The sequence below is a fragment of the Oreochromis niloticus genome, linkage group LG6, assembly GCF_001858045.2.
Source record: "Oreochromis niloticus isolate F11D_XX linkage group LG6, O_niloticus_UMD_NMBU, whole genome shotgun sequence".
Taxonomy (NCBI): Eukaryota; Metazoa; Chordata; class Actinopteri; order Cichliformes; family Cichlidae; genus Oreochromis; species Oreochromis niloticus.
The window spans coordinates 12,609,916-12,626,195 of NC_031971.2; the positions used below are offsets into that span (position 1 = coordinate 12,609,916).

At 41.3% G+C, this 16,280-nt stretch overlaps 1 protein-coding gene across 1 annotated transcript in view; it reads right to left on the bottom strand.

The window, feature by feature from the left end:
* Positions 1–1,632: 1,632 nt before the first annotated feature.
* Positions 1,633–16,280, bottom strand: part of myo15ab (myosin XVAb) — a 57,264-nt gene continuing 42,616 nt past the window's right edge. Inside the window, exons 54-77 of the mRNA XM_025908292.1 lie at positions 15,576–15,691; positions 15,413–15,472; positions 15,193–15,268; positions 14,978–15,093; positions 14,754–14,872; positions 13,332–13,473; positions 13,029–13,140; positions 12,866–12,940; positions 9,975–10,180; positions 9,763–9,881; positions 8,845–8,914; positions 8,677–8,749; positions 8,326–8,399; positions 8,104–8,186; positions 7,888–8,018; positions 7,716–7,810; positions 6,716–6,793; positions 6,503–6,599; positions 5,151–5,311; positions 4,931–5,064; positions 2,819–2,952; positions 2,544–2,677; positions 2,272–2,412; positions 1,633–2,183 (exon numbers count right to left, since the gene is read on the bottom strand). Coding sequence (XP_025764077.1) covers positions 2,082–2,183; positions 2,272–2,412; positions 2,544–2,677; positions 2,819–2,952; positions 4,931–5,064; positions 5,151–5,311; positions 6,503–6,599; positions 6,716–6,793; positions 7,716–7,810; positions 7,888–8,018; positions 8,104–8,186; positions 8,326–8,399; positions 8,677–8,749; positions 8,845–8,914; positions 9,763–9,881; positions 9,975–10,180; positions 12,866–12,940; positions 13,029–13,140; positions 13,332–13,473; positions 14,754–14,872; positions 14,978–15,093; positions 15,193–15,268; positions 15,413–15,472; positions 15,576–15,691 — 2,648 coding nt within the window. The 3' untranslated portion in view covers positions 1,633–2,081. The remainder of the gene's footprint in view (positions 2,184–2,271; positions 2,413–2,543; positions 2,678–2,818; positions 2,953–4,930; positions 5,065–5,150; positions 5,312–6,502; positions 6,600–6,715; positions 6,794–7,715; positions 7,811–7,887; positions 8,019–8,103; positions 8,187–8,325; positions 8,400–8,676; positions 8,750–8,844; positions 8,915–9,762; positions 9,882–9,974; positions 10,181–12,865; positions 12,941–13,028; positions 13,141–13,331; positions 13,474–14,753; positions 14,873–14,977; positions 15,094–15,192; positions 15,269–15,412; positions 15,473–15,575; positions 15,692–16,280) is intronic.

Sequence of the window (16,280 nt, forward strand, 5' to 3'; positions counted from 1 at the left end):
CACCCTCAAATTGTTTCATTTTATTTTTTTCCCCCTTACCTTGTTTGGTATCATTCTTTTCAGCTCAACTGAATTTAGTTGTTTTTTTTCACTGACATACTGCATTAGTATTACTGATCTGAAATCACACAAAGAACTTAAAATCCTAGTAGTATTTTTTTACTGTAAAAAAACCACAGACATGTTGAGTACATTTTTATAACTTGAAATGCAAATATAAATTGTACATTTTGTAAACATATACAACTATTTATCTAAAAATGCAGCCAATACACCTGCCGTTTTTTTCATTTTGTACAACCATTTAAAAATATTACTAGAACTAAAATGAGAGAACAATCAGGTTTCGCAATGAGATGCCCCACAAATGATGTGTGCCAGTAAAAAAAAACGTTTGTCCACCAAAAGACAGAGGAGAACAGCACAGGGACAAACCTGCAGGCCTGACAACAGGAGGTGTATCACTCCGCTGGTTTTCTACTTAGTGACAGTGTTTACATTGCAAATGTGCCTTAGTGACATTCATTAGTGCCCTCACTGACACACAAAACAACAGAACAACTACACAAGACAACACAATACACTAAGTATACAATCCACACTAAACGTCACAAATCTCCCACATCTAAAAACTCTCTCTCTCTCTCTCACTCGCTCTGTCTCGCTGCCGTTACCGTCACTCCCCAAACTTTCCCCTCTTCCTAAACAACCAAATCCCACGTGTTGACTTTTTTTTAAATTGGTTGACATGATACATTTTTCCACCGATAGGAAAGAGGTGGCTTGTTTTCCGTTCTTTACTGTTTTCGCGCTGTCCTTAGAAAATGCTTAAAACACACACACACAAAAACGTGACGACAGTATTTAGAAAAAAGCATGGCTTATATATATTATCACAACTCTGGATTTACTGGCCTGTAATTAAAATTTAAAAACTTTGAAGTCCGAACTTTCAATATGGGCTGAAATAGAGACTCAGCTTGGCTGCAGCTTGTTGCTACGTCAGCTTAAAATAGTCATGTGATTTGGAGGTGCAGCGTGTCCGTGGACCACAGAGGGTTAATAACACTCACCTTGCTTCCATTTCCAGAGTGTAAAATCCAACCCACCTGTGTAAAATCCGAAATTCCCGTGGTGTTGTTCAAAATGTGCTCTTGCACAATCATAAACATGGCTTGCTACTGAAAACAAGACAAAAGCCGGTCCTGCTATGGGCTGAACCATTTGTTAATGGTGCAGGGTGGGGGGGGGACACTATCCAATATATTCAGTTTTAGCATTTATATTCACTGTTGACTGTAACTACGCTCAAACTGTTAATGCTATCTTATTTTAATAAACAACACTGTTATACTCAAAACTGGGGTGGCAAGGGATCATTTTAGGGTGGCACTTGCCACCCCATGCCACCCTTCTAGATCCACCCCTGCTTACCGGCCGCTATAGAGTTTGGAAGCAAGCAGTATTTGGCTTAACTCTCGCACACTGAAACAATGTATATTTTTAATATTATGTGTGTAAACAATGAAGTCAGTAAATACCTGATTAGGAGGAAGGTTGCTGGTTAAATATTTCATCCCCAGCAGTGTATAGTTATGCACGTAATATAATAATCACTGAAGAAGTTCACAGTTGTTTTTAAAAACCCTGATTTTATTGTGATTTATATATAATGTTTCTTGTTTTGATTTTTTTTAACAAAATTTGCATTATCAAGGGCTGAATATAACAATAAAGATTACAGTCAACTGTACTTATAAAAAAATATAAAACATGTAGCATATCAGTTATAAAACTTTGTGAAGACACGGCACAGGCCCTGCAAAGCCTCCTTACATTTCATTTACAGCTTCTGTACACATAAAACAGTTAAGTGCAATTATTAATGAGTCACACGGATAGAAAAACAAGAAATTTGTCCAGTATTGAGATCCATTCTTGTTCTGCACTCATAGAAAGTGACCTCACATTTGTGTGTGTGAGCTACATATAGCAAACACCTTAAGCTGAGAAGAGGTAGGCCATTCATGAAGGTCTCATGTTCACTTGTGAGAGCATGTGCACTCGTGACAGTTTGTGCGTTACAGCATGGTGATTTCGCTGGGTGGCAGAGTGAGCCTCTTCTCCCGCACCAACATCATGTTTTCCACCTGCATGGCGATGACTCGACACAGTTCCAGGCCCTGAGGATGAAGAAAGAGTGGATCAGAGCCCGAAACCTGACCGGCTAAAGATGATCAAGATTTTTTAGATGCGTGGTTTGTGTAATACCTGCTCCAGCTGTAGCTGAATGACACGTTGTGTGTTCATATCCCCCAAAGTGAGGTCTACATAAGGGTAACTGGTCCCAGCAGTGGGTCTCTGGGTGCGGGTGGACTGTATATCCGCCAGGGGGACCACTGCCATCATCTCCTGCACGACAGAGACTAAACTTTTACAGCTGTCCGCTGAAATTACAGCTCTGCATATGAGCTCATCTTCTCGTCACGATGCGCTGAGTCATAAGCCGACCGAAAGTGTGTATGTGTGTGTGCGCTCCTTACATGGGTATTTTTGTGGAGGAAGTGGAGACCGTGTTGATTGACTGCAACGATACAGGGCGCGTAGAAGGTGGTGGAGCTGCTGCTGTGGATGTAGAAGAACGAGGAGCCGAACATGGGGAATGCACTGACCAGGCCTGAAAGCGCACAAGAGACATTTGAGTAAAGTCCACATTTTCAATCTTGGGGTGAAGCAGTTGAGTTTTATTTTAACACATTACTGTAGACCACCACCCAGGTGTTTCTGCAGCGCTTCTTAATGTCCACAGCGATCTTACCCAGAAACTGTGCTCGGGCCTGGTGCGGGTTCAGCGCCTGTACTTGCTGCATATGCTGCGTCGCCATGGTAACCCACTGCTGGGGTGGCTGCTTTTTGAAGAGAGGTGTGGCGATGTACTCCGATAATTCGTGTCTGCAGGAGAGGGGGAACAGAAACAGAGTATCAGATAAACAGCAGTCTGTTTCACTCTGTGATTTCCCACATTTCTCCAGAAGAGTTTTACAACTCAGTGAGCTGCTCTTCTCCGCTTTAGGCTGTGTGTGTGTGTGTGTGTGTGTGTGTGTGTGTCTGTGTACGGGGGAGGAAGGATTGAGGATAACAACGGTTAGATCAAGAAGTCATATAAGAGTTTTTACAGTTGAGAAAGTAGAAAAGCAGTCATGCCTTTTAAACACAATAACTGGCGACTGCACCACAGTCTGTGCCTGCATTTACTAAACTGCTGAAAGTCGAGTCAGAATCCTCCACATAAACATGAACATTACACGTTATACAAGATTTTACTGTTTTCTTTTTTGCAGGGCATTTTATGAGGTCTTTACTCTTAATTTTTCAGCATGACACTAAATTGTCTTTCCTTTATTTCACAACTTAATTGCTGTAATTTCTAACCACTAAAATGAGCATTAATAATATATTATAGATATAAAAGACCACAACAAATTTGGTCATTGTAGGGTATATTACCAAAGTTTTCGATAGGAACCGAATTTTTTCATTTTAAAGTCTAACCCATCCAGAAATACTGGGGAAAGTGTTCATTCAACATTCAAGTATCAAGAATAACTTAGTTAACAAGTTATAAGAATTTAAAGGCAAAACCAAAGTTAGACAAACATAAAGAATGTATAGAAACATGCTGACACTGTTTTCACTTCATAGACAAAGTCAAGTTAAATGCTGCTTTGGACTTAAACAGGTAATGGATTAGTTTTGGTCAGTGGATGTTTGTGAGGCTAGATTATATGAATGACTTCCATCTACACTCACTGAACACTTTATTAGGTACACCTTACTAGTACAAGCCTGGATCTCTTTTGCCTTCAGGACAGCCTTCGTTTTTTGTGGCAAAGATCCAACAAGCTGCTGGAACCATTCCACAAAGATTTTGGTTCATATTAACATGACAGTACCAAAGAAGTGCTGCACAATTGTCAGCTGCAAATCCAATGTGAGAATTTCTCAATCTACCACATCCCAAAGGTGTACAGTGAACTCACTGTCATGCTCATGAAACCAGTTTATGATGTTCTGAGCTTTTAGGCATGGTGTGTTATCCTGCTGGAAGCAGCCATCAGGAGATGTGTACACTGTGGTCATAAAGGGATAGACACGATCAGGGACAACATTCAGGTAGGCTGGGATGCTTGTGGCGAAACGTATGGCAAGAAAAGAAGCCATTACACCTGCAGGCTAAATTGTTGACAGGATGGATCCATACTTGTACAAAGTTTATGCCAAATTCTAAATGTTATAGGAGAAATCAACTTTGACCAGACCAGAGTTTTGCCGATAATGTGCAAATTGTGCTAAATTTAGTTTCCTGTTCTTAGCTAACAAGAGTGCCACCCGGTGTTGTCATCTGCTGCCTGGAGCTTCTCTGTTGCAAGGTTCAGTGTGCTTTGCATTCAGAGATGCTCTTCTGCATACCTTCTGTGACTTTGTATCAACTCAGAACAGTCTGACCTGAACAAAACATTTTCACTCAAAGAACTGTTGCTCGCAGAATATTTTCTCTTCTTCAGACCATTCTCTGAAAACTCAAGAGATCAGCAGATTAGCAGTTTCTGAAATACTCAGTTTAGCCCATCTGGCATGAACAACCATGCCACATTCAAAGTCATTTAAATTAACTTTCTTCAACCATGTCTATCTGCCTAAATGCCTGCTGCTAATATTTTCTTTTAATTGGGATTTGCTTGACATCAGGATTGTTAAAGTACAATAAGTTTGTGTTTTCAGGACAATGATTATCACTAAAGTAAATTGTTCAGAACAAAGTAAGTATGTAAAATTAAGTAAAATTGAATTCCAGGTTAAATTTAAAGTCCACTTTGGGGCTCATTAGAGTTAAACTAAAACCACTTTCTCAGTGCTGCTGTTTCCTCACATGCTGGGAATGAAGATGTTGTCTTTGGCTCGATGCTGCAAAGCTGCCAGTTTGGAGATCTGGTGAAACTGTTGATCGCTCACTTTTCCGTGTGGAAGAACATTCAGCAGACCCTTACAGTAGTCTGGAAGGATCTAAATAATCACAAAAACAGGGTTATGCACACATACACAAACACAGGTAAACAGCAGCTACCCAGTATGTGCGGTAAATGTTGTACCTGGTTATAGTGCATGGCCACACAGAGCTCATTGTCAAACTTGAGCGGCTGAGTCCAGACGACTCGCCTGAACCAGAAGCTGTAGCCGGTGTCGACTAACTCGGCCTCTGTCGCCACATCCAGGATGTACTCACGCTTGTTCAAAGGACGTACATTCTGACCTGAATGCACCAAACAGTACACATGCAAATATGCAAAGTTTTTACACAGTGGATGTGAATACTTTCACACTGGCCACTGATAACCCCCCAAAAAGGAGTTAAAACTATTGATACTCATGTTCTGAAATGTGCTGTGCAGCCCCATGCTGCGTGACCTGCTGTGCTTTGGAAAAGCGCAGGAGCCAGAGCAGCTGCCAGCTGTTATCATGTGGAGATATTTAATGCTCAGGGAAGGAAAAAGACAACAATGGTGTTTGTGTATAAAGTATATGTACTGTGAGAGCATTTCAAGGGGCTTAACACTAAATTATTGATAAAGCAAAAGGAAAAGAGCCACAGGGCTGCTCTTCATCGCTCGTGTTTTTAAATACACACAAAAAAGGCAAACAAATGTAATTTTAACATCTTAGAGGATTAAAAAAAGAGAGAAAAAATGTTTACTTTTACAGTCATGTGAAAAAAGGTGCTCCTTCTTCAAATTATAAGGTTTTACAGATCAGGACATAATAATAAAAAATATAAGATATTACACTTTGTAATTATTTATTTAACAAAAGCAAGACTCTGGCTAATTTACCTGCCCTCTCTGGCAGACCAGTCTTCCTGAGTTAAAATCCTGAGCATACTCGTTAATAAACTTTGCAAAGCTGTCGGTCTCCAGGTTGTGTTTAGAGTCCAGGAAACTGAGTTTCTTGGATTGGTTATGGCACTGCCTTGAATGTTTTCCACTTGTGAATAATCTTTCTCGCTGTTGAATGGTGGATTTCAAATAGTTTGGAAATGGCCTTTTAAGCCCTTCCAGAGTTACCTCACACCAAAATGCTCCAGATGAGCAACCTGCCGAAACTTCTGCTTTAATCAAGTGGATTTGATTAGCAGCAGCTGGCTGCTTCTTACCCCATTAAGTCAGATAGAAACCATTACAGGTGTAATTAATTTTTCCGCACACTGCTTCTGCATTTTAGTGTAATTTTGGGTAAATTAAAAATGGCGCACTGCAATATGTCATGTGTTAGGTTCACTGCGGGCTGTATTTACCTCATTTTAAGACCTGCAAAGGATTAGATGATGTTTTTTACTATCCCCTGACTTTCTCCTACAGCTAAACCTCAGAGAGCAACTAACAGAGATTCTCTAACAGCATAAATACAAAGTTTTTATGTGTGTGAGACAAGCCGCCCATGAGCATACCTCTATTGGTCACTAAAAATATGGCATATTCTTCCATAGCCTCCAGCTTGTGCAGACCCATCTCATAACACAGCTCCTCGATCACCTCCAGGGCAACCTAAAAAAACCAAAGCCCAAAAACAACAGTGTCAGTGCAGACACATGAATGCATCACGACCTCCTCGCTTTCATGATGCACACCAGTGATGGTGAAAGTGGCAGCTGTGTACTTACAGAGCACGTTTTGATTTTCACATGACGTTCGATACCCCCGGGGAAGAGGAACAGCTGACGTTTTGAACTCCGTCCCGCCTGAGGAGACACGAACACATACAAATGCAATACACTGCTATAGATTAAACTACACACACTGTGTAAGTGGGGCTACTTCACAAGATCCTTCACCCAATGAAAACTGTTTAAAAAAAAAATTAACAGCATGTTTTTCTCTCATTAGGCTCTCCTGTTTGTAGCATTCAGCCACCCCAAGCCTGCTGGTTCCTCGATAAATCTTTTAAAATGGCTTCCAAGTTGCATCCTTGAGTTATTTGCTAAAAAAGCTGGACGCTGCACTTTTTGCCAAGTATTGCTGAAACGGAGAAAATTGTGCATTTGTTGGGAATTATTCTCACACTATAATCCCCAGAAGCGTGTCAGCCACTGCAACACTGTGGCTTTCTGATGTGTAATAGATTTTGGACAACAATCGAGTTCCCTGGCAAAGAGGAAGGGGGGAAAAAGCTTTGATTATACAGACAATGCCTGCTGGTGGGATCCGACTATTGCTGGGTTTGGTCTTTCATTCAATTTGTTGACAATTACAATAAAATAGAATATAATTTTTCATCTTTATCTTTCAAAAGCCAATTCAGTTCAGCCAGCTACCTCATTAACTTACTGCTTACATCAATAACAGTACTGTAACATAACATAATAGGAGTAAACTTCATTCTAATTCATGGCAAACTGGGTTTGGAAATTGTATCTGTCCTTATTCAGTTTGTTCACTAGTGTACACACTCACAGAGGTGCAACGAAACAATGCAGACAGGAGCACAGCACTATTTAAGCGTTGGGGTAGCTTCAGCTTTGAATGCTCCCTAAACCTGACACCATTATTTTGGTACAATTTACAGCAAATAGTTTTGCTTTTTATTCATTTTATGCACAAATCAGCAAATGTGATAAACTGTGAGTGGAAACTTCTGCACATAAATTAAAAAGAGACACTGACCATCATAGCCTTCAGCTCCATGCTGTTGGGTGGAACAATGCGGCCGCCAAACTGGAACGTCTTCTTCAGATTCTGCTCGCACGCTTTAGCTATGCCTGCCAATTTTATAGGCAACGTTACACATTTACACTCAAGGGACAGTAAAAGCTGTGTGTTTGTGCACGCTCGTTACCCTGATACTGCACTCCTGCGCTGCGAGAGGCCTGCTGCAGGTATTTGAGGAGGAAGGGCTTGAGGACTTCAGAGCAGCAGTGGAAAGCAGTCAGGATGTACAGCAGCCGCCAGCCTCGCTGGCAACTGTCGCTGTGGAGCACAGGAGTGCACGCTCGGAATCACAGGCTCAGTGATGAAAGAGGCTTGTACCGTGTGTGTCGGTGTGTGGACTTACGGTTTGGAGCTGGTGTTAGCGGTAAGCTGTTTGAGGAGCTGGCAGTAAGCCTCATCCCTCATCAAGGAGAACTCTCCTATGAGCTGAGCGGTGGATGGACGTGCGCACACACACACACAGACACACACACACACAAATACATAGAACAGCATAAAAAGATTAGCCAGCTGTCAAAGAGAAAACAGCAGAGCAGACAAGGCGAAAAATGATCTGTATGTTTACCTTGAGGAAAGTGCTGACCACTTCCTGTTCTGTCAGCCCCCTTAATGGAGAGTCGCCCATGAAACGCATGATGGCTACATAAAACACACAACCAGGACACACACACACCAATAACATTTAAACCTGAACTTCAGAAGGTCAAATCAGATAATAAAAAATTCCCCCCAAATCCTTTTAACGGGGAAAAAAGGAGGAACCTCAGCTGTTCCTTTGCTGAGATGAACAGATATGCAGTGGATGGCACAGGATATGAGAACATCTCCTCTTAACAGAGGATCACTTGAAGCCCGGGTTGTAAAAAAATCTGAAAATTATTAATGTAACTGAAGACGACAGAAGGTGAGAACTTACACAGGAAGAGATCGGCTGCCACTCTGTTCATGGCCGGGTCTGTGAACTCTATCAGAGATTCAGTCAGAGGCGTCTGCAAAGGTGAACACGGTACAAGAAAAGTTACGCGAACGATTCGGTGCGCCCGTAGTGTTACCACAGCAAAACTGAGAGCAAAGAAGAAGGCACCTTGGAAAACTTGATCATTTCAATGGGCTCCCGGGAGTCTCTGTTCTTGCTTTTGCTCTTCAGGGAATCTCTGTGAACACAGTCAGTCATGCGCCTCATGTTGCCTTTTTGTTCCAATAAAACACAGCATTTATGTGAATTGCCTGACAATTAACAACCTTCAAATATGTATCTAAAGAAGAGTACGCAAGCACTTTCAACACAACTGATTTCAGTGTACCTAATATGCTGATTAGTACCTCTCAGTGTTATATCATTTTAATATTCTATCATTGGAGCAGGACTGAAAATTAGCATCGTAAATCGCACTTCACTACAGAACTTGTGAACACAGGAGCACCTAGCTCCTAAATGATTTTCAAAGTAACTCGAGTATTTTGGATTACTCTAGATGCCCCTTTCTGATGGTCCTTCTCGGGCCGTACCTCCTCATTTCCCTCTTTTATCTTTGCCTAGTGAAATTTCTAACAGCAACAGGCCCGCTGTTCCTGCTGCTCAACAGCTGCATCCACTTGAAGACTGTGCACCAAAATTAAGGAGACATTCTGTTGCTTCTAATGTTCTCTCTCAGTGATCATTTTACATGAAAATACAGCCAAAATTACAACAGAGTGTTATTGTTAGGAAGTCTGGTGGCTTTGTCTATTCCCTGCTGATTACTAAGAATCAAAGATAAGTAACACATCTTTTCCCTGTTCTGCTGTAAGAGCATGGTAAACAGGTGTAGGACCTGCTGGAACCAGTGAGGGCTTCTGGATTTTCAAAAGAGAGGCGACAGAAGAGATGAATCTTTGTTCTTTTGTTTACTTTTGTTGAATTGCTTTCACTGGATAAAATAAACCTGTGACCTGCAGAGACTGTGAGACATTACAGTGCATGCATACATGAGCCCCCCCCGAGTCTGTGTTTTGCCCTCACTCTTTCCCGCCGGGCGCCTGTCTGAAGTACTTCTTGGCAAACTCCAACATGTCATATCTAGTGTCCTGCAGGGCACTTTCATCCAGATCTCCATCAGCAAAGCCATCAACAGAGACCTTCTGAAAGGCAAAGAGTGACAGTGAAAAACAACCTGAATTCAGTTTGACAGAAAAACAAGCAATCTGTATGTGTGTGTGTGAGTGTCTCTGAACCTCAATTGTTTGATCTATCTCATGCGCAGCCATGGTGGATGCTACGGCGACAGCGACAGCTGATGACACAGCGAACTGTCCCGCTCCACCTCGAGGCTCCGACTTTCGGTCCAGTGGAAGTGACAGGAAGTCAGGAGGAGCGACGGGATGGACGCACTCGGCGGGGAACGCGCCGGAGCGGCCGAACACAGCGCCAAACTTCCAGCCTGATGCACAGACACAGAGCAGAGGGGTAACAAGGTGCAGGTGATGAAGGGCAAACACCTGATCGTTCTCTGTGCCTAAACAAGCTTTCGCTTTACTGCAAATCCTGATCGCTATCAGCCTTTCCTCTACCAGCAGGTCAGCTTTTCATTTAAACAGGTCGGATCTTTATCTGCAGGCTTTTCTTTATCCATTTACAAGATGTGACCCCCCCCCCCTTCCTCTGCTGCCACACTGATAACCTGGCACAAAAGGCAGCCTTTTCTCTAATTGTAGAGACACAGAAAACATGGGTGCTTGGATTGATTAGAGCATAACGCTAACTTATCTAATATGGGGCAACCTCCAACCCTGATCCCAAACATGACATGGTGCTGTAGCAATCCTCGAAGCTAAGCAAGTGATGAAATTAATGCTGCAATCTTCAATAGTTTAACCTTTCAGCTGGCTCTTAGTTCCCTGAGAGGCTCTTTGTTTTTTTTGTTTTTCAGACTTATGTGAAAACTGGCCCAGTTTTCTGAGGTTTTCTGAGGAGAAGAAGCAAAGTTAGAAGCATGCAATTGTCATTTGCCAAACCAAGATTCATCCATCAGACTACCAGATAGAGAAATAAAATAAAGTTTTGACTGTTCTAGAGTCCAGTGACATTGTGCTTTAGACTACTTCATCTGACAGCTGGCATTTTGCTCAGTGATGTAAAGCTTGCATGCAGCTGGACAGCCATGGAAACCTGTGCCATGAAGCTCTCGGTGCACAGATTTTGTATTTACGATAATGCCAGAGGAGGTTTGGAGCTCAACCCATCAACCCGCTCTGTAAGTTTACACCAAGTTTCTGTGGTTCCTAAATGCTTCCACTTTGCAACAGTACATGTTACAGTTGATTGGGAAATATCTATGAGTGAAGAAATGTCACCAACTGACTTGTAGCAAAACTACCATCCTATGACAGCTCCACACCCAAATTTAGGAAACCCTTTAAAACAGGGGTGTCAAACATAAGACCCGGAGGAAAGAACCAGCAAGGACTCCAATCCCGCCCACCTGATGGCTTTGGAAATGTGAAGGAGGGTTTAAATTGTGTACTTTAAAGTGTATTTTAAGTTTTACAGCATTTCCCACTGATAAAGAGCTCCCTGTGGCCGTTCATACTACACCAAAGTAATTATGTAAAAGATAAACAATAAAATGACAGAAAACCCATTTTTTCCACTATCTACAATAGAAATCTCAGTTTGATTTTTGCAATAGACCGACAGTAAGAAAAAAGAAACAGAGAATTTCCTGTGAATTAATGAAAACTTCTTGTTTTATAATTACAGGACAGTCTGGGGATTGAGCTACCAGAACACATGTATTTCTTATAATTTAAGCCCAACGAATTGTGACGACGATTCATTTACTTAATTTGTTTAACATGTAGAAAAAAATGAGATGAACTGGTGAAATTTCTTTACTTTTTTTGTTTATTTTTTGCTTTTATTAAAATATCTTACAAATTTAATGTGCAGTTAAACTTCTTTTCAGTGACAGAAAGGGAGGTTTACTCGTCCGGCCAATTAAGATGAAAGTATGCAGTATGTGGCCTTTTACATAAAACCCATAAGACCCATTCTTTCACATATGTTTGTATGGCCAGACTGCATAGCTAGGTGCATGATTTTATGCTCCTGTGGCAATATGACTGAAAAAACCTGAATTGTGAATCTTCCAATTTTTATATAGTGCTCAAAAACAATGTTACTTTCCTTTCTAAAAATAAATAAAATTGTTTTAGCTTGTCATGTGGCTATACGGTCAAGTTTAACATCCTTAAGCAGTAAACAGGGCCGGGGACCAACTCAAAGAGAAGTGACAGAAGTAACTGTATAAGAAAACCTTTGTGTCTCAACTTTGGAGATCATCTTGTTTCAGGCAGAAGTAAAAGAAACGTCGGCTTATAGGGAACAGCACTTTGCCCCAAGGTCAGCAGTAAGTCCCTTTTTGTGTTTCATAAGAACACACACACGCAATGAATCTTAAAAAAGAAAAAACAAACACACATTTCAGGCACGTAGTTGATGAAAAATGTTTTATGCAGCCCATAAATCAGCTTAACATTAAAGGTTAATTTATGTAAAAATATAGCTTTTTATGCTACCATTTAAGGACTGTGGTTGAATGAGAGCGGTCTGAATGGCGCGGGCAGGATTCACATGAATAAAACATGAGCATGGAGTGCTATATGAGCAGTTTATAAGTTCTGAATTTAAGGCCCTGAAAAACAAAACCAATACATCAGAATAAATTACAAATATGTGCACAAACTTCTGCTGTAGTTTGTCTTATCCATTGACTGCTTGACGTGACATTTGTGATCCCATTTCATCTTTTATGTCCTCAAGAAAACACATAAATCAATAGTTTTGGAGCTGCATTGCAGTCATCCATCTGGAAAATAATTTTCTGATACAATATTGTATTTAAAGGGTGCCGCAGGCGCCGTCAACACGACTGCAGCTATTCTTCCCTGGCTTTAAAAATACCCTCACATCCCCAGGGTGCACAGCGCAGCACAGGTTAGTAAATCCTTTAAAACCGTCATTTTGAATTGTCGCTTTGTTTATATTTGGGCCTCGTCCAACATCTGGGAACTCTGTGCAAAACTGATTGTTTTTTGTTATTAAAATAACAGGATTTCATAAATACCAAAGTCCTGAGTGTCTCTTTTGAGCTCCTCCAAAAACACAACCTTCTTCCTCACCACGCAGCCATAGCTGTACCCTGGAGAATGAGCAAAGGCAAATATGAGCTCATGAGTCTGCCGCAGATTCACACAGAATACAGCGTGACTTCCACACCAGTGCCTCACCTTTCTCCAGCCCATCCATAACCTGAAGCCTGATGATGTCACCTTTATGGAAACTGAGCATCGAGCGGTCATCTGTAACAAAGTTACGCTCTGCAATCACGTAGTCTGAGTCCTTAAGGGGGAAAGGGGAAAGAAGACCACAGAAAAAAGGGCTTATTTTCGGTTTGTTTTTCTATTTTTTTTAAACAGCTCAAAAACCTGCGTAAGTTTTATATGTGTAATTGTTGTTTATCTTTGTGTATCTGGACATTGGCATAACCTACTGAATGTTTCAGGTGAATTATGTGTGTGTGTGCTTTGTGCCTTTTTGATCTCATTGATGAACGCGTCTATGAGGTGTTTGACTTGTGGTGCCTTGGCTGAGAACAGTATGAGCTTCTCATTGGTCAGATTGAACTCCAGCATGTTCTCAGATGGGATGGTCACAAACAGGATGTCTGCATAGCTGGAAAAAAAGCGGAGTAAATATTTTAACAACAAACAACAAAAACAAAACAAAACAAAACACACTATCAGACAACAAATTGGTGAGAGCTTGGAGATACAGTACTGTCTAAAAGTCTCAAGGCAACCGTCATTTCTCTATAGACTTCTCAATTTTTTAGGTGGTCTGGTTCTCCAGGCTTTCTGAAGACCATTCAAAGTTTCCCTTTGAACACTGGCTGGTTTTTCCACTCATTTTCAGTCCAGTCCTTTTCAGAGGAATGGTTTTTTGCAGCCTGATATTCAAAGACATAATTGATTTCTTTTGTTTCACATACAAAAAAGAAGCCAAAGAATAAAAGAAGTGTCAGGCCTAAGAAACTATCTATAGCAGAAAGTCATCTCCTTAATAAATAGGAAAAACTATTCACTGACAATGGAAATGGTGACAGTGGAAGGAAGAAGCCATGAAGGAAAACAGGGAGAAAAGGCTGAGGCATGTGAAATTACACAAGAACTGGACTGAAAATCAGCAGCAGCAACAGGTCTAATGGAGTCCATCCATTCTCTTCCGCTTACCCTTGTTAGGGTTGCAGGGCTGCTGGAGCTTATCCCAGCTAACTTAGGGCAAGAGGCAGGGTAGACCCTGGACAGGTCACCAGTCTGTCGCAGTGCTAACACACAGAGACAGACAACCATTTGCACTCACATTCACACCTATGCATTTTAGAGTTACTAATTAACCTAACACCAGGAACTGCATATCTTTGGACTGTAGGAGGAAGCCAGAGTACTGGGACTCTGGGAGAACCCACACAAACACAGGGAGAACATGCAAACTCCACACAGACCCCAGCCTGATGGTGGAATTGAATTCAGGACCTTCTTGCTGTGAGGCAACAGTACACGTTTTTGGTCATCAGTATGTATAGAGGAGATCAAGTGAGAGGTACAACAATGAGTGCCTATAGCCATCCCCAGAGCCTAGACCTAAACATGTTTGAAGCAGTGTGGGATCATATCAGCAGAGAACAGAAGGCAATCAACATCCAAAGAAGAGCTCTGAATGTCCTTCAAGGAGCCTGGAGAACTATTCCTGAATACTTCTTAAAGACAGGATGAGAAAGGTTGCCTTAGAGTTCAGGCTGTGTTAACAAATAAAGGTGGTCATACCAAATACTGGCTGTCAAGTTTGTTATAATTGTGCAAACGTTGCTTGCTGCATTATGTGCTGTATTTTCATGTATGTTTGGAGTATTTGTCTGTGACAGAAATCTACACAGAGACAAAACAAGCACATACGTGTATGGTCTTAGGACTCGGAAGTAGTCTGGAGCTGTAGCACTGCTTTTTACAGTCTTTAGCAGTTTGATTCCACTGTGGGACACTGACAATACCTGCACCCCCGTTCCTACACTACCCTGCAGAAATGTAAACAGAACAAATATAAAAACGTGTTATTAAAAATGAAAATCCCCCACCGACTCAGAAATCATACTGCCCTAAGGATTCACCGCCAGGCTCACCGAGGCTGGGAAGAGTCGGGAGAAGTATATTTCCCAGGTTTCCCTGGCTGCTGTGACAACAGTTTTCTTTACGTGCTCCTCCACTGGATCCATATTCTGTCTGACGCTGTGCTTAGCTGCCATTTGCACAAAAAGACACACACAAACTCATGAATGTCAAAGAGATTCAAGCACACGATCTTAAAAAATGTCTCCCGGAAGAACAGACAGACTACCAAAAAGAGCTTTCATTTTCTGCCTTTCATCCCGGGTGATGCGAACACACGCCTCTGACAAGGTGTCATTTACTATCTGGAGGACAGAGGAGAGCAGAGAAGAGGGATTGTTAGAAATTATTAAGACGAATCTTTCTATGATCTTTGTGATATTAGTTAAACTTATTGAGCTCAAATGGGTTGGAAATTTAAAAAAGAAACAAAAGAAAAGAAAAGTTACCTGTTTGAAAATTAGATCCAGCACCAGGGGACTGTTGAAGCTGTCTTTGGGATAAAATACCTGTGAAGGAAAGGAAATGCAGTAGGAAACGTGGTTTAATAGTGAGGAAATACAGGTCAGAATAAGTGGATTTTTTATGATTTATATTTGTATATGTGCTCACTTCCTTCCTCAGATACAGCCTCCAGGGAACATTGGTGTAGGTGTAGTGCTCTTCATTGGTCCTCTGATGAAGCTGTGTCTGGATAGTTTCTGTCTCTACTGGAAGTTCTCGAGAGACTGCATAAAACAGGTCAGATTATGTCTGTGTTACCTCCGGTCAACACTCTTATTTATACATGAGGATAAGATGAGACTGTGCTCAGGCAAACCTGTGCTTTGAGCTACACAAAGAAACTTTGCATTTCACTGCCCTCCTTACCCTGACGTCCAGAATAATTTATTATAGTTATCTATTTTGATACTACAAAATGCAAGCATGACACAAAAGTAAGCAGTTTAATAACTGCTTGCAATGTTAAGAATCCTTCAAATCTAAAAGATCATGTGTGGATCACAGAAACACAGAGTGAAGCAAACAAATGATCTGACAGGACTATTTATACACATTGGGCTAACTGGGAACAAGGAATAGGAGGGGAAACCAGACAAAGGGTGTTTATGCTCACCATTTCTGTTTAGCACCCTAACCTGTGCTAGTTAGCACTCCACAGTATAGGGGAGGCTAATATGAAGGCATTGAAGTGAATCTTTATGTCTGCTATTAGAGTACTACAGAAAATAGGGAAAACTCATTACAACATTTTGTAAACTGTTTTTTTTTATAGTTCTGTGCCTTCAGGGTCATGTGGGGTCTCACTGCCTGCTT